Raw genomic sequence first — 26,661 nt, forward strand, 5'->3', positions numbered from 1 at the left:
AGATAGAAAAATTGAGAGAATAGAGCCCTTACTGGAAGCAGGTGAGAGGAAGTACAATTAAGGTAGGCATGGTGGCACAGTGGTTAGTACTGCTGCCTCACAGCCCCAGGGACCCAGGTTCAATTCCAGCCTTGGGTGACTGTGTGGAGTTTGCACGTTCTCCCCGTGTCTGTGTGTGTTTTCTCTGGGTGCTCCGGTTTCCTCCCACAGTCCAAAGATGTGCGGGTTAGGTGGAACTGGCCATGCCAAATTGCCCCTTACTGTACAGGGTGTGTAGGTTAGGTGCATTAGCCATGATAAATGCACGGGGTTATGGGCATAGGCCGCGGTGGGGGGGATGCATTTGAGTAAGATTGTCTTTCGGAGGGTCAGTGCAGACTCCATGGGCTGAATGGCCTCCTTCTGCATTGTAGGGACTCTATGGATAGTTGTGGGAGTCAATGGATGGAATTTTACAAGAATGATTCTAAATGTCCAGCAAGTGTGAAAATGGGAGAGTTCCTGATCCGTTTTTTGGGTAAGTTTTCATGCCCAATCTTGTGCACTTAGTCATTGAAAAAATGGTGTAGACTGTTTCTGTTGCTGCAGGCAGTGGGCCGAGTTTAATTTGCCAGCCAGCCTGTAGAGTGTGCTACTGCACATGTGCAGATCTCTGATTTTATAAATGCTCAATCACAGCAGCAGCTGACTGACAGACAGAAAGAGAGCTGTCAGGCCCCAGCTGCTGCAGCCAACCTGAACTGACCACTCCCTGCATCCCCCCCCCGCCATCCCCCACAATCACAGGGCCAGTGGCAGATCATGAGCCGCACAACACAACGCATCTAGCCCCTGTCACACTCCCCTCCACCCAGACCGATCGTGTGCCCCCCCCCCCCCCCGCCCCGAACCAAGCCCATTGCACAGTGCCAGCGGGACACCTTCACCCCGATCCAATCAGGCCACCACTTCATTCTCTGCCCCTCATAGGTCCTGCTCCCCCATAGCCCCCACCCCCTGGCACTGCCCAGTGGACAGTGCCAAGGTGTCACTGGGCATTGCCCAGATGCCAGGCTGGCAACATCAAGATGCCTGGCTGGCACTGCCAGGCTGACGCTGCCCAAGGGCACCCGTTCCTTGCCCTAAGCCTCTCCGGGTGGCTTCAATGGCCTCCGGTTCCACCAACGAAGCCAATACGACTCCCCGTTCATGGGGAGCAGGTGTTTTCCTTACCAGAGAGAACCTCTCCTGGCGAGGCAATAAAGGCAAGTGAATCTAGACAATTGAGTGCCGGGCTCACTAAACACATGGAAATTCATATTTAACTATATTTAAATAAATTATTTGGCCTCTCGCCCATTTCTGATGAGTGGCTGACCTCACCGGAAATGCAGCTCGCGTAAAATCCTGAGAGCAGAGAAATCGGGCGCGATCCTGATTTCTCGGCTCTCGCGCAGTTTTACTGCCTCAGTCCGCCCATCGATGTGTGGGGCGAGCAGGTAAGATTCCGCCCAACGAGTCTATACTAGCAATTGGTGGGCAGCCCATCCCTAGATATAGAGAGATAGAAAAGTTGGGGAATGGAAAAGTCAAAGCTAAATCATGTAGAACCAATGGAGGAATAAAAACTGGAAACATATTTTCCAATTCAGTGTAGAATCTGGCATCAACATATCCCCACCCCCTGGTTCTGTCCCAGCTTATAGATGTAACTTCTTCCAGTTGCAACAAAAGATAATCAACCTGAAACATTAAGTTGAAGTCTGTCCGTCTCTCCACAGATGCTGAATATTTTTGGCATTTTTTGTTTGCATTTGATTAGGACATGATAAAATGGTTAAATGATATTCGTGTAAACAAACTAGCAGAGAGATTGCAGTAGTCTATTAGCATCAGCACTTCACTATACATTGAGAAACACACCTAAGAAGTGCATAACCTTTTGCTTTGCTTGATGTACAATCATGCCATATGGCTGAATATAGACTTGTCCTTGCCGGTTTCGAAACAAATATCAAATGAACAATGCTTCCTGACAAAGCGGATTTATAAGACCCATATTAGCATGTATGTTAATATTGTACAAGCAGAAAGATAGGAGATAGCATCAAAATCAGTTATGTAATGCAGTTAGCACACAAGTGCAAGGAAAATACACACATTATCAAAGAAATATATAATTGCCAATGAATTACAAATTTCAAATTAAGCGAAAGGTTTTCAATCTCATGGCATGATGTCCATTCTTACCATTATAGACTTGGGGATGTTGTGTTGGAATGCCCAACATCTCCTGTTGCCTATATAAACCTACAAAGAATGTTTGGTTTTTCAAGCATTCCTTATTTCTTTTTCCATCCAAAGTATTCCAGTGATGTTAGTGACAGGGAATGGATTCCAAACTGCATCAGGGTCTAGGACATCAGATAAGCCCTGGAGCAAAACGGGTTTGGGTTAATCGATATAGCCATAACTGCAGCTCAAAGTCTCCCAATAAAATTGACTGAGATCAACATTCTACCTAACAAAAGTCTCAAAACCATGTAACTGAGGTAAAATAGTTGGAGTTAGGAATAAATAGTGGTCATACAGCTGAATAATATGGGCACAGGAGCATGTAATAATAATACGAGCATAAGGGTAGGCCATTCAGCCTGTCAAGCTGCTCTGCCATTCAATTAGATTATAGCTGATCATCTTCCTCAATGCCACTTTCCTGCACTATCCCCATGCCCTGATATGTCCAGTAATGTATTGATTTCTGTCTTGAACATCTCAGTGATTGAGCTTCCACAATTCTCTTGGTGAGAAAATTCCAAAAATTTTGTAAGTTTTAATGAGGTCACCTCTAGTTCTTCAAAACCCTAGAGAATACAGGCCCAATTTCCTCAATCTCTTCTCATAAGGCAGCCCTGCCGTCCCAGGGATTAGTCTGGTGAATCTCTATTGTACTCCCTCTGAGGGAAATATATCACTCCTTAGATAAGGAGACCAAAACTGTACACAATACTCCAGGGTGCATTCTCACCAAGGCTTGTCCAATTGTAGGAATACATCTTTACTCCTGTACTCAAATTCTCTTACAATGCAAACCAACATACCACTTGCTGCACCTGCATGTTAGCTTTCAGTGATGCATGAACAACTTACATCCCCACCTAGTTTTGTGTCATCAGCAAATGTGGAAATATTACATTTGGTCCCCCCATATTCAAATCATTTATATAAATGGTAAATAGCTATGGCCCCAGCACTTATTCTTGTGGTACCCTATTAGTAACAGGCTGCTATCCTGAGAATGACCCGTTTATTCCTACTTTGTTTTCTGTATATTTACCCCAATCCTATGTGCTCTAATTATGTTTACTTACCTCCTGTGTGGGATTTTATCAAATGCTTTCTGAAAATCCAAATACGCTACATCTACTAGTTCTCCTTTATCTATGTGACAGGTAACATCCTCAAAAAACTCCAATAGGTTTGTCAAATATGATTTCACTTTCATAAATCCACGTTGATTTTGCCCAATCATATCATTATTTTCCCAGCATCTCAGTTATCACATTGATTATATTAAATTTTCCCCACGACTGATGTCAAACTAACAGGTGTGGAGTTCTCCGTTTTCTCCGTCCCCTTCTTAAATAGTGGGGTTACATTTGCTACTTTTCAGTTTGCAGCAAACTTTCCAGAATCTATAGAATGTTGAAAGATAACCTTCAATGCTTCCATTATCTCTCTAGCCCCCTCTTTCAATACTCTGGGATGCAGCTGATCAGGTCCAGGGAATTTATCAACCTGTAATCCAATTAATTTTTCAAATACTCCCTCTTTACTAAAACAAGTTTCTTTCAGTTCCCTTTCTTCACAAGCCCCTTGGTTCCCTATTATTTCTGGGAGATTTTCTGTATCTTCCTTTGTGAAGATAGATACAAAATAATTGTTTCGTTTCTCTGCTGTTTCCCTATTCTCCATTATGAATTCTCCTGTCTCCGCCTGTAACGGATCCACATTTGTCCTTGCTAATTTTTTTCTTTTCACATTTCTAAAAAAGCTTTTACCGCTTGCCTTTATGTTTCCCACAAGTTTGCATACATATTCTCTTTTCCCTTTCTTTATCAGCTTCTTTCTCCTTCTAAATTGTTGTCAATTCTCAGGTTTACCACATTTTCTGGCAACGTTATAGGCTACTTCCTTTGATTTAGTGTAATCTTTAACTTCCTTTATTAGCCACAGTTGATTCACTCTTCCTGTTGGGTATTTGTATCTTCAAGGAATGTATATTTGTTGTAGACCATATAATGCTTATTAAAATATTCTCTATTGCCATCAATATTTTTACTGTATTTTCCCAATCCATCATAGCCAACTTGCCCCTCATACATTCATAGTTTCCTTTGTTCAGATTAAAGTTTCAGATGAAGCAAAGGCAAGAATCAAATAGTAACAGAATGCAGAATAATGTTAAAAAGACCAAGTTAAGGGCACTTTATCTGAATGCATGCAGCATTCACTACAAGGTAGATGATTTGAAGGCCATTATGATGATATGGTTACAGGGAAAGCAAGATTGCGAACTGAATTTTCAAAAATATTCATCATTTAGGAAGGAAAGGCAAAAAGGAAAAGAAGATGGGGATGTTACTTTCAAATTTAGTGTAAAATTCTATCATATTATGGTCACTTTTTCCTAAAGGCTCCTTTACAGTAAGTTTATTAATTAGCCCTTCTCAATGCCCATTAAGTTTAAAATAACCCAATCCCAACAAACTGCTCTAGAAATCCATCTTGTCCCCCACTCTAGGAATTAATTCTTCACAGCATTAGTGCTAAGGTTTACAGTCTACGTGCACATTGAATTCGCCTATGCTGCCACTTGCTGTTTCTTAGCTCCAACCAAACTGATTCTCCATCTTGATCCATTAATGTAAGATCCTCGCTGATCCTCGCATGCACTGATCTTGTCCCTTATTAACAACGCTACCCCATCTCCCTTTCCTTGTTGCCTATCCTTCCTAAATGATGAATATTCTTGAAAATTCAGTTTGCAGTCTTGGTTACCCTGTAACTATGTCACCATAATGGCTTTCAAATCATCTACCTTCTAATGAATGCTGCATGCATTCAGATAAAGTGACCTTAACTTGGTCTATTTTAACATTATTCTGCATTCTGTTACTATTTGATTCTTGCCTTTGCTTCATCTGCCTTCTAATTTTGCTGACTATTTCAATAAAGGGTTCAGCCATTGGCTTCTTTTTAGGGTGGGTGAGGGCTGCAAAATCTTCTGGCATTGATTACTGATTCGCAAATATGTTGCTGCTTTGGAAAAACAAATGTTTGGCTCCATTGTCCATCACAGCATCACCCATGGTGGGAAGTATAATAATGGCTTCAAAGGCTATCCTTTCAGCTGAACAGAGATGAGCAAAGGTATGAAGTGAAAATAAAAGATAAAAAAAACAGCTCAAAAGCATTACGTTGAAAATGAGTAAAACACTGTTTGAAAGAATCCCTTTATCTGAATGTCAATATTCTTGAATAGATTTTATAGAGATTAGAATTCCTCCTTTAGCTGTAGACATTTGCTCTGTAATAAAATCAGACGGCTATCGAGCAAATTTGGATAACACAAAATAATAAACTCGGGTTAGCAAATAGCTCTGGATTTTGTTGTGCGTATTCTTGGTAGATTTAAATTCTCTTCAATCTAATTACAGCAAATAACTGACATGTGACAAATCATGTTAAAATTTACTGAAAGCAACTGCTGCAAATGAGGTCTGAGGAGAGGAAATCATTTTAAGACAAGCTGTGCATGTTTTCTGCCTTTTGTTATTTTACTGTAACAATAATTAGTTGCTGTTCATTTATTAAAAGACAGCAAACAGTATCAGTTGCAAGTCACAGCTTTGCCTTATTAATTTAGTCAGAATGAATCTGACTGCCAGATTACAGTAGGCCGATCGAATGAAGGGGACGCCTTCGGATGCAAGAAGAAAAGAATGAAAAACGATATTAAATGTATGAGTTTACGCCCCTCGCTATCCCTTCCCCCTCTTGCAAGCTTGAATGGAATGTAGGGGCCTCCTGCCGCAAGGCATCTGCCTGATTTCTAAACCAAGCTCTGCAAAGTAATGCGCTTTTATATTTTATGCTTAAACAATTTATGCTTTTCTACTGCACAAAAAGCAATGCAAAAATGTCCACTTTCCAAATTTGAGCAATGCCTAATGTCAGAAACAACACTTTCCAATTAATTTATACTAAATGTTCCTGTACAAATCATTCAGATGAATTTGAAGTGTCAGTCCGTTTGACAAAAACATTATGTTAAATACATGAATATAGGCACAATCATTCTGACCATTTGTTCAGTGATCCTTGCTGACTGGAATACATCGACTGAGCTGCAGATGTTTATCTCCTAGTGATCTTTAACTCATCAACTCATTGTGAGGCACAAAGTTCTTCAGGCTAACTTCAGCTGCAATGATGGCTCTTCCAGGGATTCAATTTTGGAAAAAATGAACATGTCGTGTTTATTAAATGTTTTCAATTAACTATTTGTTGTCATTTCATGTCTCTCTGAGCTTACTGCACATCTTACCCCTGTTTATTCAAATTATGTTAGTTTTCTGGGTAGAGCCAAGAAATTCTCTAAAACGAGAACATAAGATAATCTTTCCTGATAGAGATGACTTGAAACAGCACTGCTCCTATCAAAACAAACATGAACCACGGCACTGCAACACAATGGCAGAGTCATGTCAGAAGCGTATTCTGGATACGTGCAGGGAGCAGAAGTAACTAAAACATTACTTGAATGATCACACTGTGCAACTGTGAGGACAAGTGTGAAATTCCTCCAGGGGGAGCTCTTTTCTATAAGGAGAATTCAGTCGATTTCAATGAAACGCTGTGCGCTACTGCCTCAAGTTAACACATTCTCAAACTGCAAAGAATAGTAGGTGCATTCTATGAGACTGCATATTTAACCTGTCTAATACTTTACATTTGCAACAGTAAAGTTTTAAGGCAACTCTTGACTTTGTCAATTCAATCATTTAGGCATGAATAAGTTCACCTTAGCAATTTGTCTAAACATATCTTTTCTGGTTGGCTTATCAAATTATATCTGAAGTTTTAAATGTAATTTAGCTTAATTAATGTTTCAACTTATTTTTATTAAATATTTTTATATTTCATCAGATAAGTAGCCTTTACATTTCGGGTAACAAAACCTGCACTTGAAGTTCAAGGGATAATGACGCAAAAGCAATGTATTTATAAGACGCTACTACACAGCATTCCCTGACTAAGAAGGGGAATGTGCAACTTATTCCAGGTCTTTTCCTATAAAACAAGTGCAGTTGGAAAGGGAATTTATCTACTGATTTCCCATCTTTTTGCCTATGATTCTTTGCCTATTAAGAAGCATCTGCTTCCTGCTCAGCACCTTCCTTGATAATCTGTCTGAATTTGTAAACTAGACAGCGAGGGAATTGTCATTGAGACTCCATTCCCTCATGGTGATTCAGAAAAGATTCCAATACAGACATTGTGACAAAGACCATTTGCCACATCTGACCCACATACAGTCCCTCAGTAACAACCTCGAACTGTTCTTTAAATAATTCTAGGATTTTCCTCAACTATCCAGTTTAAAAGTCAGTTCCATGTATTAATCAGTTTGTGTATAATATTAACCATGCATTTCATGCTATTGAGCCCATGTGCTCCTTATACTAACATAATGTGAAATGGTGTGTTAGAATTACTTTTTATGTACTAGTTATATCTTAAATCCCTCTATGACATATTTTAACAGTCCTCTTATTTAAGTATTAAAAAAAACAAATTTCTCCAGTCTTTGATCATGACCTAGGCCTCTGGAGCGAATGGCCTTTCTCCAAATTTTCCCAGGACTGGAATATATCTCTTCTGAGTCAGTAACAAGCACTGACAGAAGACTCAACCCATCTTTTGACCAAGCCACAATGCAATACAGATTAAGAAAGACTCCCTCTATTTGTACTCCATTGTTTTGTCTATATAGTTCACTGTTCTAGTTGCTTGTTAATTGCTGCTCTGAAATGTTTGGGCTCATCAACAGCAATGCAGATGAAATTTCATATGAGCAAATGTCAAGTGGTTGACATGTACATATGAAATTTCAATGCTATTCTTGTATCTATTTACATATTTTGTCTAACTCATTTGGTCGTTTCCATTATGCTTCCTGGGATTCAAGCTTTCCGCTTTGTTTAGTATTACATGATCACAAGCTCCATACTGATGATGAGTGCTAATTCAGCTCACTGATCTCATTCAGCCAGAAGGATCATCAGGAACTCTTATCAAAGCATCCAAATGTTCTCGAATGGTCTTTTGCTTCCGCTGCATTTATGATCAGACAAATTTAATGCCATTGTTTAAATGATCTTTGTATATTAGAAAAGAATAAATGCTTCTCCATAGCAATAGGTCATCACGTGTTATTTAAACAAAATAGCTTCAACTATCTTGTGCTAAAACCTTGTCTTTGCAACCCTGTCTTTCAAATCCGAATGTATTGCCAGTGTGTTTTTATGTTCTTGTGTTCATAACTGAGAGGGGAGGGGCACTGCCAGACAAAAGGGACCACAGCTAATACAATAGGTGTGAAATGTTCCAAGTTTGTCCATAGGATGGCATAAGGCATCTGGTCTCCCATCTATGCTTGCGAGGCCACAAAATGATCATCATCTGTGCCTAGCTGTTCGACAGACTTTATTTCTGATGAAGTAGCCAGATTCTTAATTAATTTAAAAGTAATTCTAGAAACCTGTCGCTTGGTATTAAATGCTAAGACCACTGCAGTCAGTTAGGCTTTGATTTTGAAGCCTTTGAGCAGGATAGCCATTTCCCTGCAAGTATTGAATGATCCTTCCTTTGTTCCTTATATTTCAGTCTGTATACTTCATAAACTCAGATAATAGGACACTCTACACTATTATTGCCTATACTATAGGCAAGTTTTTTTTTGCCACATTATGACCAGCGAACAATTTAAATGCCCAGATAAAACAGGTTATGTCATTTCCCTCTTTAAGGTGGCACAGTGGTTAGCACTGCTGCCTCACAGTGCCAGGGACACGGGTTCAATTCCTGGCTTGGGTCACTGTCTGTGCAGAATCTGCATGTTTTCCCTGTGTCTGAGTGGGTTTCCTCCCACAGTCTGAAAGTCATGCTAGTTAGGTGCATTGGCCCTGCTAAGTTCTCCCTCAGTGTACCCGAACAGGCGCCGAAGTGTGACAACTAGAGATTTTCACAGTAACTTCATTGCAGTGTTAATGTAAGCCTACTTGTGACACTAATAAATAAACTTAAAAAGCTTAAACTTTAAGATTTGGAATAAGATTTGACAACTATCCCCCACCACTTCTATTCAGCAGACTTGTGGCACATCCATTTCTCTGAAAAAAGAGACATGCTATCGAAGCTTTTACATCAGGACAGATTTGCAAGAATGCCAATTGTAAAGGGAACAATTTTTATTGCACGAGAAGAGTGTGCTGATTGGTTGGCAAATAGATTATGATTGGTAGAGTAGTTGCCATGGAGAAAGCACCAGGGAAGGGTTAACTGCCAAGCTTTTGTTTAAATCAAAACCAGACAGATTGACTGATTGGTCATGGCATTGTCATGGGGAATGAACCAGGAAATGGCTGGCCCCCAAGCTCCTGTTTAGAGGAAAAAGGTGCAATGCGTGGACATGCTCCTTCTATTTTCAAAGGACAGGCTCTTGTATGTGATATATGTAGCTTCTAGCATGCATAAGTGAGCCACACTGCGAGCCTGATCGATAATCTTCAATTGGTTGTCAATGTAATTCTTAGCATAATCAGGATCGTTTGGCAAGTGCTGTCCAAGTGCAGATTCACATCTAATGTGGGACAACATATTTTGAGTTTTGTAAGCATGGGCTGGTTGGATATGGTCAGGGTATATTTGGGTTGGCCTTGCAACGTTACCAGACATTTGCATTACAACTCTGCCTGGTTAGTCAAAATCCTGCAATATAAGTGCGCTAGATCAGTTAGGCATGCTTTCAAGGATTCAGTGTTTTCAGTGAACAAAGTTGGCTCAGTTCCAATTCCTCTTTCCCATCACAAACCAGCAACAATTGAAGAAACAGAATCCTTGAAAGCCTGTCTAACTGTTCTAGCATATGTATATTCTGACTTGCTGATTTTCACATGCAATGTGAATGTCTGGTAGTGTTGAGAGGCTTCAAGGCCAATCCAGAGATACATATCTGTATAGCTGACAAAGGACTGGAATAGTCAATCTTTACAAGCTTTACCATATCAGCAAAAAGCATGCCTTTCTTAATGACAGGTCCAAATTCATATCCATTGGACCTGCCATGAAGTATGACCAGACAGCCCTGCTTGAAAAAAAGTTACAAAGTAGAGTAACGAGCTATTGGGTAATAGATAGGATTCATCCCCATGGCTCATCACGTTTTGCACAGATGGACTGCCCAAGACATACATAAGTATTTTCCTTTTACACCCTATCTTATCTATGACTAGTTCTGCACGACACACATTGGCCAAATGGTTGGGTGAGTTACTACAACTGGTTCTAAGCAAATTTTCCACATACAGTGAAGGATTCCTGAAGACTATGAAGAGCCCAAAAAGAGCGCGAGACTGATCTCAATATTTAAATTTGATGTTAAATAGAATTTAAATATTATTAGTGAGCCCAGGATGGAATCATCCTCGCCAGTGAAAGTCCTCATCAACGAGGATCATGTATGGTCTCCATCAACGGAGACCTGTCGTGAAGACTATACAGGACTTGGATATCGATAGCAAAGCTGTGTCCCTGTACTCATTTGACATTGCTAACCTAGTCACAGTGTACTGCTCAAAAAAGCCACAGATATTTGCACTGCATCACTATAGCATGGCGTTCTAGACACATCACCATTGTCCCCATCTGTATTCATTGAATTTATGATCTCAGCAATTCATAGAGTTGCGTCTCTGTTAACAGCACCATAGAACATAGAAAAGCTACAGCACAAACAGGCCCTTCGGCCCACAAGTTGCACTGAACATGTCCCTACCTACTAGACTTACCTATTACCCTCTATCTTACTAACTTCCATGAACTTATCCAAAAGTCTCTTAAAAGACCCATTTATGTCCTTATGGAGGTGTTCCATGGGGTCCCCACTAGGTCCAGTTCTCATCAACATCCTTATCAATTTCCATGAGAATAGCAAGTAACCTCCTACCCCTTGAATACTTCCAATATGTAAATAATACATTGGCTATATTTGAATCTGCAGCTATGTGTAAGAATTTTTTAACGCACTCCATCCTGTGCCTAGATTAATGTTTAAAATGGAGCAGTCAAATGAACTCCCCTTCCTCAACATGCTAGTTGAAAATCTGCCAGTGGCTTCGCTACTACTGTCTATCGCAAGCCTACCTTCACCGGTCAATATAAGCATTCAGATTCCTACAGATCCACCTGCAATAGGATTGGCCTTATCAGCAACCTTGTAAACTGGACCCAAGCCATTTGCTCACCATGTAAGCTTGCTGCTGAAATATGGCACATCAAAGCCATTCTGTGGGATAAGAGCTACCCTGATCAGATCACTGCCGGCTGTATATCACACAAATTCTTGAATGGGCCTAAGGCTGCCACTTTGAGTCCTGAAAAGTGCCCAGTCTACCTCAGATTATGGGTAAGGCGTCCCAAAATTTTGAGCAACTGGCGAAGTTAACTTTTTCACACTGTTACTCTGCAGTAGCAACACGAGTGCTATTCACCACTAACAGGAAGACAGAAAATCATTCTGCCTGCCACACAGAAGAGTAATGTGGTATATGGGCTGGTGTGATGCCAGGTATGTAGACCATACATCACAACAATTGGTGGATTGTATCAAACAGTATGTCCATTCAACTGTGTGCAACAGGCAAAGCACTGACCGTACCCAAGCAGCCTGTGCTTGCAAAACTCAAATCAGAGGGGGCGATCTTACCTTCTCGTCCTACCAGTCAATGGATGGGGTGAGCCAGTAAGATGGCGATAGAGGCAAAAAAATTGGGTTTGAACCGATTTCTCGTCTATTGCTATTTTACTGGCTACGGACAACTGGCGAGATCAGCCTTGTGCCCAAAAAGAGCACGAGACTGATCTCAATATTTAAATTTGATGTTAAATAGAATTTAAATATTATTAGTGAGCCCAGGATGGAATCATCCTCGCCAGTGAAAGTCCTCATCAACGAGGATCATGTATGGTCTCCATCAACGGAGACCTGTCGTGATGGCTTCACCAGTAGGCCCGAAGGTCATTGTGGCTTCTGGGTGATCAGGGGCTAGGGTGGTTGCCCCTTGTGCTAACAATGATACTGACAAACAATGCAAGGTCATCAGTCAGGTTTGCAGTGTGGCTCACTTACGCATACTAGAAGATAGATATTTTCACACACAGGTCCCTGTCCTTTTCGTACAGAAGGAGCATATCCACATTCTGCACCTTTTCAACTAAACAAAAGCTGGGAGGACAGCCATTCCTTGGTTTATTCCTCATGGCAAACCTTGACCAACCAGGGTCGACTTGCCGGGTTATGAATTTAAAACAAAAGCTTGATAGTTAACTCTTCCCTTGTGCATTCTCCATGGCAATGCCTCTACCAATCAGAATCCACTTTCCAACCAATCAGCACTCTCCTCTCGTGCAGCACAAATTGTTGTTCCCTTGACAGTTGCTATTCTTGCGAATCTGTCCGGATGAGTGCAGGACAAAAATCTTCGACAGTAAGTCTCATTTTTCAGCATTGCTCAAGTTCTGTACTGCCAAACATGCATCTATCTCTCTGCTAGTTTGAGGACATGGAGATGCCCCCTCTCCTGGGCCTCAAATTCTCATTGTTCCCCCCTCCTTGCTACCTGCATGCCTCTTAGTATAATAATTCTTGTTTGCAATCTTCAAACTCTGATTGAAACCCCTTGTTTTTGGGTTCTCTTTAACTGAGAATCTTACTAACTCAATCACAATGCTGTTTAATTTGGACATTTCTAAAGTTTGACAGTTTTTGTTGAGGTCCCTGTAGAAAGTTCTGAATGACCTTCGTCATGGGGGCATCTCAGTATCTCAGGCAAATGTCACAAATGCTACCAGTTGGTGTGTGCTGTAAATATCGGTTTCAGTGGCGCAGGTAGTCTCGATAATAGATCTTGTTCCTTTTGTATGCTGCAGCTGACTAATGTGCTGACTAATACGTTGACTTACACATTATCCACTTACACAACAGTATTGCCTCGGAGTGTAACAACAGAGTCCGCTGATCTGAACGGAATATCATACGCCCCTCCAACTTTTCAAATGCTGAGAAAATAACTGGTAAGGCAAGGCAAGACATGAATCACTGAGTAGCAGCTTGATTTGACAGCAAGTGATCATACCATAGAACCATAGAAAATTACAGCGCAGAAACAGGCCTTTTGGCCCTTCTTGTCTGTGCCAAACCATTTTTTGCTTAGTCCCACTGACCTGCACTTGGACCATATCCTTCCATACCCCTCTCATCCATGAACCCGTCCAAGTTTTTCTTAAATGTTAAAAGTGACCCCGCATTTACCACTTTATCCGGCAGCTCATTCCACATTCCCACCACTCTCTGCGTGAAGAAGCCCCCCCTAATATTCCCTTTAAACTTTTCTCCTTTCACCCTTAACCCATGCCCTCTGGTTTTTTTTCTCCCCTAGCCTCAGTGGAAAAAGCCTGCTTGCATTCACTCTATCTATACCCATCAAAATCTTATACACCTCTATCAAATCTCCCCTCATTCTTCTACACTCCAGGGAATAAAGTCCCAACCTATTCAATCTCTCTCTGTAACTCAGCTTCTCAAGTCCCAGCAACATCCTTTTGAACCTTCTCTGCACTCTTTCAACCTTATTTACATCCTTCCTGTAACTAGGTGACCAAAACTGTACACAATACTCTAAATTCGGCCTCACCAATGCCTTATATAACCTTACCATAACACTCCAACTTTTATACTCGATACTCCGATTTATAAAGGCCAATGTACCAAAGGCACTCTTTACGACCCTATCCACCTGTGACGTCACTTTTAGGGAATTCTGTACCTGTATTCCCAGATCCCTCTGTTCAACTGCACTCTTCAGAGTCCTACCATTTACCCTGTACGTTCTACTTTGGTTTGTCCTTCCAAAGTGCAATATCTCACACTTGTTTGCGTTAAATTCCATTTGCCATTTTTCAGCCCATTTTTCTAGTTGGTCCAAATCCCTCTGCAAGCTTTGAAAACCTTCCTCACTGTCCACTACACCTCCAATCTTTGTATCATCAGCAAATTTGCTGATCCAATTTACCACATTATCATCCAGGTCATTGATATAGATGACAAACAACAATGGACCCAACACCGATCCCTGCGGCACACCACTAGTCACAGGCCTCCACTCAGAGAAGCAATCCTCCACAACCACTCTCTGGCTTCTTCCATTCAGCCAGTGTCTAATCCAATTTACTACCTCCCCATGTATACCCAGCAACTGAACCTTCCTAACTAACCTCCCATGAGGGACCTTGTCAAAGGCCTTGCTGAAATCCAGGTAGACAACATCCACCGCCTTCCCTTCATCCACTTTCCTGGTAACCGCCTCAAAAAACTCTAATAGATTGGTCAAACATGACCAACCACGCACAAAGCCATGGTGATTCTCCCTAATAAGTCCCTGTCTATCCAAATATTTGTAGATCCTATCCCTTATCACACCTTCCAATAACTTGCAAATACAAAGCAATAGTTCTGATCGGACCCACTTCATTCAATCAGTAGAATTTGTTTTTATGTAATTACAAAACAATGAACATTTTCCACATCAGTGGACCATCTTACTTGGCAAATAGATTGACTTCTAACGAATAACCTCAATTCTAACCTTTTGAGCACGATGAAAGCAGGCCCTCTTGACATTTGATCTGTCAATATATTTTTTATCCCTGAGTTCCCAATCGACAAGGAGAACCTACTTCAGACAGTTCCTGCTGAATACTTGAGTAGGGAACTTCCCAACACAGTGGGGTTTCAGGTTTTGATTGCTGGGATATGGTCATGAATTGCTTACAGTCTTTGCAGAGACAATTTCAGGGCACAGTTCGCTGGCAGTTTAATCATCTTGCACCTCGTGTTTTAAAAAAAAATATATGAACACACTTTGTTTTGAAGTAATAGTGACAAAACCCAAAACAAATCCAAATCTCTCAATGGAAAATTGGTCAAGAGTCCCAAAGCATGACAATAAATTTAATAGTTCTTGTCTCAACTGCCTCCAGATCTTGACCTCCTCACTTGTGTGTATAGAAAAGGTGCTACAAGTCTTGCCTTGTGAACAGAGTTTGACAATGTGGACAAGACAGGTGTAGCCAGAATACCACAGTTTTAGCATGACTTTTCCCCAACCTTTACTCCACTGTTCTATCCTAAACTGCTCAGGGAGACAAGAGATGTAATTGCTGGGCCTCTGACGGAAATCTTTGTCTCTTCATTGGACACAGGTGAGGTCCCTGAGGATTGGAGGATAGCGAATGTGGTACCGTTATTTAAGAAAGGTAGCAGGGATAACCTAGGTAATTATAGGCCAGTGAGCTTGACGTCCGTGGTAGGGAAGTTGTTGGAGAGGATTCTTAGAGACAGGATGTATGCGCATTTAGAACGGAACAATCTCATTAGTGACAGACAGCATAGTTTTGTAAGAGGTAGGTCGTGCCTTACAAATTTGGTGGAGGTTCTTGAGGAAGTGACAAAAACGGTTGACAAAGGAAGGGCCGTGGATGTCGTCTATATGGATTTCAGTAAGGCATTTGACAAAGTCCCTCATGGCAGTTTGGTTAAGAAGGTTAAGGCTCATGGGATACAAGGAGAGGTGGCTCGTGGGTAGAGAACTGGCTTGGCCACAAGAGACAGAGGGTAGCAGTCGAAGGGTCTTTTTCCGGCTGGAGGTCTGTGACCAGTGGTGTTCTGCAGGGCTCTGTACTGGGACCTCTGTTATTTGTGATATATATAAATGATTTGGAAGAAGGTGTAACTGGTGTTATCAGCAAGTTTGCGGATGACACGAAGATGGCTGGACTTGCGGATAGCGATGAACATTGTCGGACAATACAGCAGGATATAGATAGGCTAGAAAATTGGGCGGAGAAATGGCAGATGGAATTTAATCCAGATAAATGCGAAGTGATGCATTTTGGAAGAACTAATGTAGGGGGGAGTTATACAATAAATGGCAGAGCCATCAAGAGTATAGAAACACAGAGGGACCTAGGTGTGCAAGTCCACAAATCCTTGAAGGTGGCAGCACAGGTGGAGAAGGTGGTGAAGAAGACACATGGTATGCTTGCCTTTATAAGACGGGGTATAGAGTATAAAAGCTGGAGTCTGATGTTGCAGCTGTATAAAATGCTGGTTAGGCCACATTTGGAGTACTGCGTTCAGTTCTGGTCGCCGCACTACCAGAAGGACGTGGGGGCTTTGGAGAGAGTGCAGAGGTTTACCAGGATGTTGCCTGATATGGAGGGTCTTAGCTATGAGGAGAGATTGGGTAAACTGGACTTGTTCTCCCTAGAAAGGTGGAGAATGAGGGGAGACCTGATAGAGGTGTACAAGATTATGAAGGGTATAGATAGGGTGAACAGTGGGAAGCTTTTTCCCAGGTCGGAGGGGACGATCATGAGGGGTCACGGGCTCAAGGTGAGAGGGGCGAGGTATAACTCATATCAGAGGGACGTTTTTTTACACAGAGAGTGGTGGGGGCCTGGAATGCGCTGCCAAGTAGGGCGGTGGAGGCAGACACGCTGGCGTCGTTTAAGACTTACCTGGATAGTCACATGAGCAGTCTGAGTATGGAGGGATACAAACGAATGGTCTAGTTGGGCCAATTAGCGGCATCGGCTTGGGAGGCCGAAGGGCCTGTTTCCTGTGCTGTACTGTTCTTTGTTCTTTTGTTCTTTGTTCTGATTATACAATTAAACATTCTATTTGCTTTGGTGGTATTTATGGAATGTGGGCGTCACTGGCTGGGCCAGCATTTATTGTCCATCCCTCGCTGCCTTTCATTTGAGAGGCATTTAAGAGTCAACCACATTGCTGTGGGCCTGGAGTCACATGTCGGCCAGATCAGGTAAGGGCGGCGGATTTCCTTCTCTAACAGACAATCGACAATGATTTCATGGTCATCATTAGAATTATAATTCCAGATTTTTTATTGAATTTAAAGTTCACCACCTGCCGTGGTGGGATTTGAACCCAGGTCCCTAGAGCATTAGCCTGGGTCTCCGGATTACTAGCCCAGCGAACATGCCACTTCGCCACTGCCTCCCCTAATGCGAGTCTGGTTTTAAGTATCTGAATGATTATGTTTGTGCCAGTTTATAGTTTCGTAAAAGACATTTGTTGAAAATCACATTCCAATATTTTAACATGCTAATAACAATTTATCGGTAAAATATTTTTAAAATCAGATTTTTAAAATCTTGGGTGGCATTTTCTGAAAAGGTTTCTAAGTATCATAATTGCACGAAAACGGGAGTCCTTCGCGCCGGTCTTTTGGGCTAAATTGGCACTGTAATCGTCCGGCACTCTGTCAATTTCTTTGACAGTTGGGAGCTTTGCACTGATAAGGGGGGGACGCAGCCTAAGTACACTGGTGAAGCTGGCTTCAGAGTGCTTGGGCACCATTGTGCATTGCCGGTGAACCAGGAGACCACCTCCCCATGCCGCCCCCCCCCCCCCACAACATCGGACCCTTCCCCATCATTGGCGGCATTGTCACCCCCTCCACAACAACACGGGTCGCTGGCATTGGAGCATCAGGACCCTCCCAATGAGTCCCATGGTAGATTCCCAACACAATCTGCTCTGCGACCCTCTGTTGCCCCCCCCTTGCAAGACCATCCCCTCTTGTGTAGGGGCCCCCTGCGTAAGCCCTCCTCGTCATTGTGCATAGGCCCCCCTTCATAGCCCCACGCCCAATCAGGCATTGCAAGTTTTAGCTGGGCACTGCCAGGCAGGCACTGCCTGGTGGGCACTGCCTGGCCTTGGCACCAGGTCCCCGCTATTGCAGAGCAGTAGCGATTCTTGCCAGCGTAACATCTCGCCGGTGAGGTGAGATGCATCCAGGAGAGCGGAAGTAGCCGTGCCGAACTCGGTAGGTACATTTAAATCTAGGGGCCCAGTTCGCTGGCATTTTAATCATCTTGCACCTCGTGTTTTAAAAAAAAATATATGAACACACTTTGTTTTGAAGTAATAGTGACAAAACCCAAGACAAATCAAAATCTCTCAGTGGAAAATTGGTCAAGAGTCCCAAAGCATGACAATAAATTTAATGGTTCTTGTCTCAACTGCCTCCAGATCTTGACCGCCTCCCTTGTGTGTATAGAAAAGGTGATACAAGTCTTGTCTTGTGAACAGAATTTGACAATGTGGACAAGACAGGTGTAGCCAGAAAATACCACAGTACCACGACGAGCTGGGAAGATCACGCCCATAGTCTTTCACTCTTTCACAAACTAGAAATTTTATGATTAGGAGTAACCTGCAAGGATGTTAATAAAGATCTATTAATCTTTACTCCTCTATTCTGCTGTACTTTTACTTTTTATATAAACTTCTGACAGCCATTAAATAAAAAGGGGTTTGGGCACCAATCACTAAAAAGATAATCACTAAAGACAGCCCAGACTGGAATGTCTATGAAAAACATATGGATAACACACCGACAGACGTACAGAAAGCACTGCTTTCTACACTAAATGCTCCATAAAATTGTGCAAGGACTTAAAGGAGGCTTCAATTTATGCCCTTATATTTTGTGCAAAAGTAAAACTGTAGTTCCAGAATCCAGCTAATTGTGAAACTTGAATGTTTAACTTACGTGTCTGATTTATACCCAACAAAAGCACGACTGAATAAGTCTAGTGTTCTATTCCCTTGTTTATGTGAAGAGGAAAGCAAATCTGAGTTAATAACTTGGCAGGAGCCAAATCTCTAAAATGGCACACAAACTGAACTGAAGCATGTTTTGGGAGGGATACACCCACATAAAGTAAAAGCAGAAGCAAGACATAAATCATGTAAAAGCTAAGAAAAAAAAATTCAAATTGTATCAGGGCTCTGCATAAACCTTTGTCTATTAGAAAAGATGCCGATATTCTGAAATCAGCATGACTGCAAGATCCAAAAATGGAGGTTTATTGGATTCAACTCTAATTTTGGAGTTCATATTTATGGAAGAAAAATACTGGATTAAACTTAAATCAGAATGGTTATTTGAAATTCTATGCATTTTTTTTTGTCACAGCTAATTGCAATCACACAACTATCAATGGCAGGTATGCAAACTGAAAATGCTGGTGATACATTCTTACAGCAGTTACTTGAGTTACTCCTCTGTGTATGTGTGCTGTAATATGTGCAGAGTTCCACACTGACTTCCATAATCTGCTGTCAAAGTATGAATCATGAAAACACAGTCTTGTGGCTTTACAGAGCTGTTATTTTGAAGGACATCACATTTACTCACTGGTCTTATCCAAATTAAAAAATAAACAAGGTATATAACAAGATACCAAAGTAGAAGGCCTAGCTATTTCTTCATTCACTTCCAAATTTTGTGTGCCACAGCTTAAGTTGATATTTATCATCTAGTAAATGTATTATTTTCTGGTTAGCATTGCTAGCTCACAGCACCAGGGACCCAAATTCAATTCCAGCCTTGGATGACTGACCATGTGGAGTTTGCACGTCCTCCCCGTGTCTGCGTGGATTTCCTCCGGGTGCTCTGCTTTCCTCCCACAGTCCAAAGATGTGCAGGTTAGGTGGATTGGCCATGCTAAATTGCACCTTAATGTTCCAAGATGTTGGAGTTGTGGGGATTAGCAGGGTAAATGCATGGGGTTATGGGATGGGGCAGGAGTAAGACTGGGTAAGATGTTCTGTTGGAGAATTGGTACAGATTTGATGGGCTGAATGGCCTCCTTCTACACTGCAGGGATTCGATAATGTGGGTTTCACCGGCAAAGTGAGCATTTGTTGCCTATTCCTAATTGCGCTAAACAGAGTGGCTTGCTAGGCTATTTCAGAGGGCAGTTAAGAATCATCCACATTGCTGTGGGTCTACAGTCACATGTAGACCAGACCAGGGAAGGATGACAGATTGCCATCCCTGAAGGACATTAGTGAACCAGATGTTTTTTTCCGACAATCCACAATGGTTTCATGGTCATCATTACTGAGTCTACCTTTCAATTTCAAATTGTATGAACTGAATTTAAAATTCCACCAGCTGTCGTGGTAGGATTTGAACCTGTGTCACAAGTGCATTAGCCCAGGCCTCTAGATTACTACTCCAATGACATTACCACGATCTTCCCCTAAAATGGCGACATGCCACCTTCTTGAATTACTGCAATGTGATGAAGGTGCTTCCACAACGCTGTTAAGCTTTAGATTGGGAAACAATGATGGGACATCAGTATATTTCCAAGTCAGGCTGGTGATTGACTTAGAGCAGAACTTTCAGGTGGTGGTGTATGTATGCATGCACCTGCTGGCCTTGGACTTCTAGGTGATAAAAGTTGCAGGTTTGAGGTGTCCCACAGAAGCTTTGGGACTTGTTCCAGCACATGGTGGAACAATAGCATGCTAATAGTGGCAACTGTAGATTGCTTTGTCCTTGATGACTTTGAGTTGTGTTGTGAAGCAAGGGCTGCAACAAAAACAAAGAACAATAGACATTCTGTGGACTGGGAGATATAAAGAAACTGCCAAGAACTGCAAATAGATAATACAAGAAAGGAACAATGAAATACAGTTTCTTTTAGAGGCTCCAGTAAGGACAAGGAAATGATAATCAAAGCAACTTTGCAAAAAGCAATTTTGTCCTTGATTTGGTTGGGGTAGGTGAGAGTGTTCCATTTTCAAATCAGTAGATGGAAGATCCCTGTAGCTCAAAAAAGTGATTTCATAAAAAGTTGGATTATCATTTCAGGACCTCTTTCTCATGTACCCTTAGATAAGTATCTAAGGAGGTAATCAGTTGCTGGGCAGCACTGCAAAGACAACATTTTGAAGAGTTATGTGGCCCTTGAAAATGAAATTCTAATATCAAGTTTCAATCACCAAGTCCTCAAATTAATTACAGACTAATCACTTTGAAATGTAACTTCCTTCAGTTTTAATGTTGCATTGACCATATTTCCATGATTCATATTTTCCAACCATATGAATGAAATGTTCGTAGAACAGAATCAAAAATAATTACTGACTCTACAAGTAATCAAATTTTTTTTTAAATCAGCGTAGTACTCGACATACAATATTATATTTCTTGATTTCTTCTGTGTGTATGCGTAATACTAAAAGAATGTAAAACCAGCATTTTCAGTTTTCAAATCTGCAATTGTTAAAACCATTGGACATGGGAGCAGAAGTAGGCCATTCAGCCCGAGTCTGCTCCGCCATTCAATGAAATCATGACTGGCCTGATATGATAATCCTCAACTTCACTTTCCTGCCTTATTCTTGTAACCCTTGGTTCCCTTACTGATTAAAAATCTGTCTATCTCAGTCTTGAACATAGTTAACGATCCAGTCTCTACAGGCCTCTGTGGTTCACTATCCTCTGAGAGAAGAAATTCCTCCTCATTTCTGTCTTAAATGTATGATCCTTTACTCTGAGATTATGCTGTCTGATCCCAGATCTCCTGCAAGGGTTAACAACCTCTCAGCATCTACCCTGCCAAACCCCCTGAGAATCTTATATGTCTCCATAGGCTGCCTCTCATTCTTCTAAACGTCAATCAGTACAGGCCCAACCTACTCAATTGTTAGTTTGCAATTTTGTTAATTGCGATTGCACAGAATTTCAAATAAGTGTTCTGAATTTAAGTTTAAACCAAATAATTACCCTCTGAAATACAAATGAGTTAAATATAGTAAACCCCATTTTATATCCTGCAGAGTGGTGTAACACTTTCTCTGCTTGGTACATTTCTCTTTGGACCAGGCAGTATCAATGACAGAGTGCACTATCATCTTCTCTGTTTCACATACACATGAATGAAGAAGATTCTGAAGGTACCAGGTGCTGAAGACTCAGTTAATAATGCTCATTATAATCCTTTGGCACGATACAGTTTAAGGATATTTGTAATCATTTATTCATTCTCAGGATATGGCCATTGTTGCCAAGGCCGACATTTGCACTGCCCATCGCTATTATCCAAAATATTTTACTTGTTCCTTCCCATGTGCCTGCTTGTCCAGCTTCTGGGTGGTAGACGTCATAGATTTAGAAGGGGCTGTGGAAAGAGTCTTGGCAAATTGCTGCAGTGCATCTTGTAGATGGTACACACTGCTGTCACTATACATCAGTGGTGGAAGGAGTGAATGTTTTCAGTGGTGGATGGGGTACCAATCAGGTGGTCTGCATTGAATGAAACTGGATACTGTGCAATCATCAGTACTTCTGACCTTATGATGGTCATCGATGAAGCAGCTGAAATTGGCTGCGCCTAGGACACTATCCTGAGGAACTCCTGTAGTGATGGCCCAGGACTAAGGTGACTGACTTCCAACAACCACAGCCATCTTCCTTTAGGTAGGTATGACGCGAGCCAGTGCAGAGTTTTGCCCCTTAATTCTGCTGACTTCAATTTTCTTGAGTTTCATTGATGCCACACAAATGCTGCTTTGATGTTAAGCCGCACTTACCTCATCTCTGGAAATCAGCTCTTTTGTCCATGTTTGAGCCAAGGTTGTAATAAAGTCTGGAGCCAAATGGCCCTGGGAGAACTCAGACCGAGTACTGGACAGCAAGTTATTGCTGGGTAAGTACTACTTGATGGTAGTGTCGTTGACACCTTTCAGCACTTTGCTGATGCTTGAACATAGAACGATGGGCAATAACTGGTCGGATTAGATTTCACAGAATCACAGAAACCCCACAGTGCAGAAAGAGGCCATCTGGCCCATTGAGTTTGCACCGACCACAACCCCACCCAGGCCCTACCCCCATATCCCTACACATTTACCCGCTAATCCCTCTAACTTACGCATCTCAGGACACGAAGGGGCAATTTTAGCACGGCCAATCAACCTAACCCGCACATCTTTGGACTGTGGGAGGAAACCAGAGCACCCGGAGGAAACCCACGCAGACACGAGGAGAATGTGCAAACTCCACACAGACAGTGACCCAAGCCGGGAATCGAACCCAGGTCCCTGGAGCTGTGAAGCAGCAGTGCTAACCACTGTGCTACCGTGCCGCCCTTCTTTTGTATGCTGCTCTTCTGCTTTTGTGGTCAGAAGCTATCACCACCAGCGCTATTTAAAAGGATTATGAACTATTTATTACAAGTTAGATACTAGAGTATTTCTTTTCGCTACTGGTGCAATTGTACATATCTTTGGAGATTTCCTGTATTTGGCTAAAGTTTGCGTTGTTTACGGAGAGTGGTCTGGCTGGCGCCAAAGTAGATTTTTGATCGTTTAAAGTCTTGGGCTGAAACTTGCTGTGGGGTTTCCTCAAAGAACTAAACATGACTGGGAGAATGAAAAGAGGCCATGCAAAGCAGGACAAGCTGATAGAAGATGGAAGAGGAGGAAGGGGGAAGAAGGATTCTCAGTGTAGGACCAAATACAGTGAAGGTCTCCAGGAAATAATTATCTCACTTGAACCTCAGTGAGGTCTAATATATGGTGTGTCTACACTTCACAAAAGAGGTCATGACTGAAATCTACCAATTGCTGCAGTCCTAATTGCAATCTGAGCGCAGGGGAAGAATAGCTGTAACTGCCAAAGTGACCATGGTTCTTAATTATTATTCATCTAGCTTCTTCCAGGCTGGAAATATAAGCAACGTTTTGCATTGTGCAACTCACTGCTGTATAAGGAAGGCCGTTGAGGCTTTCTATGCCCACTGAAACATTGACCTTATTCCCTCTTTCCCATGCATACAAAATTAAACTGATTTCTTCTATGCCCTCCCTCAATGCCTTTGTCTATTCTATTGCTCCAAAGCACTGAGTGAAGGCTGGACTCTGCATAGGTTGCAGTCTTCCCCATGGTGCAGGGTGCCACTTGCTTTAAATGTGCTTCATGTGAACTCTGCCACAAACTGTAAGGGATTTCACTCCCTCACCATGCAGCTGGTATGTGACAACAATCAGTGCATCATGCAGGCCAATGCCCATTAACCTGGCAGCAGTCAGGATTCCTTCATTCCGTGTTTGTCCCCTTGTATTTGAATCACCATATAAGCCAATGGCTAGATGAAGGGTGGCAAGGGTTATCCACTAATGACGTTGCTTAGGAACCTGTTCCAAAGCCCACACAAATGTGCACAGCAGGAACATTACAGAACACATCATCAACATCTTTCACTTTCTTTCCTGGTCTGGGGGAAACTATTAAAAACTACCAGAAATGCACATTCTAATCCAATTTTATAATTTCACTCATTACATAATGCATACAAAAGTATGCTAATTTCCCTTATGCACTTCCTTAGTGCCTTGGCCTATTCTAGTGCTCCAAAATGCTGCTGTACCATTACATGCAGAAGGTACTGGAAGGCTGTTGACCTTCAATTGAGACTACTAATGGCCTTGGAGTGTGATCTCAAGCAGCCTTGGATGTAGACAGCTCAGATTTAGACTGCGCCATCTTAGCTTGGGCTGCAGACAACTGGCTGACACACAAAGTGCGTGGGAGAGTGCGAGTACGAAAACTGTCACCATGAAAGAGAACAGCAGGTTTGTGTTCTATGGACTGCCAAGCTCTTGAGATGGCACTTCAGCAATCCTATGGCTCTGGGGGAGAACAGATGGATGGACGGCTGTTAACGCCCTGTAAGCCCTTTGAACAATGGTGTCCACAGCTATGATGGCAGCGGTCTGACTTTGCACTGCAGCACACAAACTTTTGATGAAAGTCTTTTGGGCAGCAAAGGAAACTGCAATATCAGCCATCAGATGCTGCATCACAGAGGGCTCTGCAGATACAATGATCACCATTTGCATGTTGGAAAGGAAAGGCTCTAAATGCTGCATACTGCCCACTGGCAAGTCAGTGCTGGACTTTTCCATGGCCCTTGATGTTTAGTACAAGCTTTCCAGTGTATCAAGCAATTTGTTTGTGTACATTCATCTGCTTCTGTAACCTGGTCAGTCTACCAACGTTCTCATCTAGCTCCTCCTCAGCACGACTGTGTGACCTCTCCCTCCAGTGAGCTGGCATTTGAGTTATTCCTTCCCCGTCTTGGTGCCTGCACGCTTGTGTTTGCTGTCTCACCATAGCAAATCCCTTCCTTGTCCAAGCCTCTAAACTACAGGGAGTATCAGTCTCTGAGCTGGAGACTATGACTGTAAAATCAAGTGATGGTTTCCCTTTATTTTCACTGCCCTCTTTCTATTTCTCCTTTCACTGGGAAGGCTCCCGGTCTTGGATATCTGAAATTAAAACAGGAAAAGGGTTTGGTTGTGGTGAGGGGAGAAGAGCAAGTAAGAAGAGCATGTGAGTTGCGAGCCAGAAGAATTGTGGGAAGAACAAGAAAGAGAGGAGCGTTTGGTATGCATGCACCCCCAATCACCAATCCTTTTAACCCTTTCTTTGGCCATGGCATCAGGTATATTTCCCTTCAAGATGGCCAGCATTGTCTCCTCCACAGGGATCTTCGGGAACTCCTCCCAAACCTTTGACCTTTACCAGTTAAAAGAATAAGGACAGCACCACCACATGCAAGTTCCCTTCCAAGACTTACAACATGCAGATCATCATTCATTCATTGTCACTTGGTCAATATCCTGGAGCTTCCTGCTTAATATCTCTGTGGGGATACCTTCACCAAATGGACTGCAGCATTTCAAGAAGGGGGTTCACCATCTCAAAGGTAATTAGAGTTGGTTGATAAATGCTGGCACCACCCACATTTCATGACTGAATTTTGAGAAATGCGGACGTCCCCTCCTGTTACTCTCTGCTGCCTCCTGTCATGCGCCACCTTCTCCTGTAAGAGGTGCCAGTGAGTGCTTGACAGTACATTTGGACGATATGGCTGTCTTGCTTGAATAGCTGCCAGTGCGTGCGAGCTGTGAGTTATGGGCTGCAAAGTATTAAGTGTGTGGGGGTGGGTTAAAGTGTATGAATTGAAAGTTTTGTACTGGCTGATAGGGCTTGTTGTTAGTAGAGTGATTGGGTTTAATTAATTGAGCAATGAGGCAGATAGTTCAGTTGGAAGGAAATACCATTTGAAGGTGATTGTCACTCATCATGACAGCTAAGTTTATTTATTAATGTCACAAGTGGGCTTACATTAACACTGCAATGAAATTACTGTGAAAATCCCCTAGTGTCCAATCATTAAATTTCTTCCTACATCCATGTTCTTCAAGCTACACCCCAGCATTAAACTCTACTATTACTTCTACCCACAGTGTCTGGAGGATTTCTTGGCCACATTTGCATACAGGAAGTCACTCCTTTATTTCCATGTCTCATGCTACGACCTTCAGGGTGTTGTCAGAAAACATTGGGCAAGATTTTCTTAGATATCGGCAAAGGCCGACCTCTG

General features: G+C 42.1%; 1 protein-coding gene across 4 annotated transcripts in view; it reads right to left on the reverse strand.

The window, feature by feature from the left end:
- The window catches only part of dnm3a (dynamin 3a), a 258,801-nt gene that overhangs the window by 52,548 nt on the left and 179,592 nt on the right, over positions 1-26,661 (reverse strand). The window contains exon 21 of one of the 4 annotated variants that reach the window (XM_078218074.1): positions 2,340-2,412. The exons of the other annotated variants lie outside the window; for them this stretch is intronic. Within the exon in view, the coding sequence (XP_078074200.1) occupies positions 2,394-2,412 (19 nt within the window). The 3' untranslated portion in view covers positions 2,340-2,393. Of the gene's footprint in view, positions 1-2,339; positions 2,413-26,661 lie in introns of those variants that run through there. 4 annotated transcript variants of the gene reach the window in all.

The sequence above is a fragment of the Mustelus asterias genome, chromosome 8, assembly GCF_964213995.1.
Source record: "Mustelus asterias chromosome 8, sMusAst1.hap1.1, whole genome shotgun sequence".
In the NCBI taxonomy this organism is placed as follows: domain Eukaryota; kingdom Metazoa; phylum Chordata; class Chondrichthyes; order Carcharhiniformes; family Triakidae; genus Mustelus; species Mustelus asterias.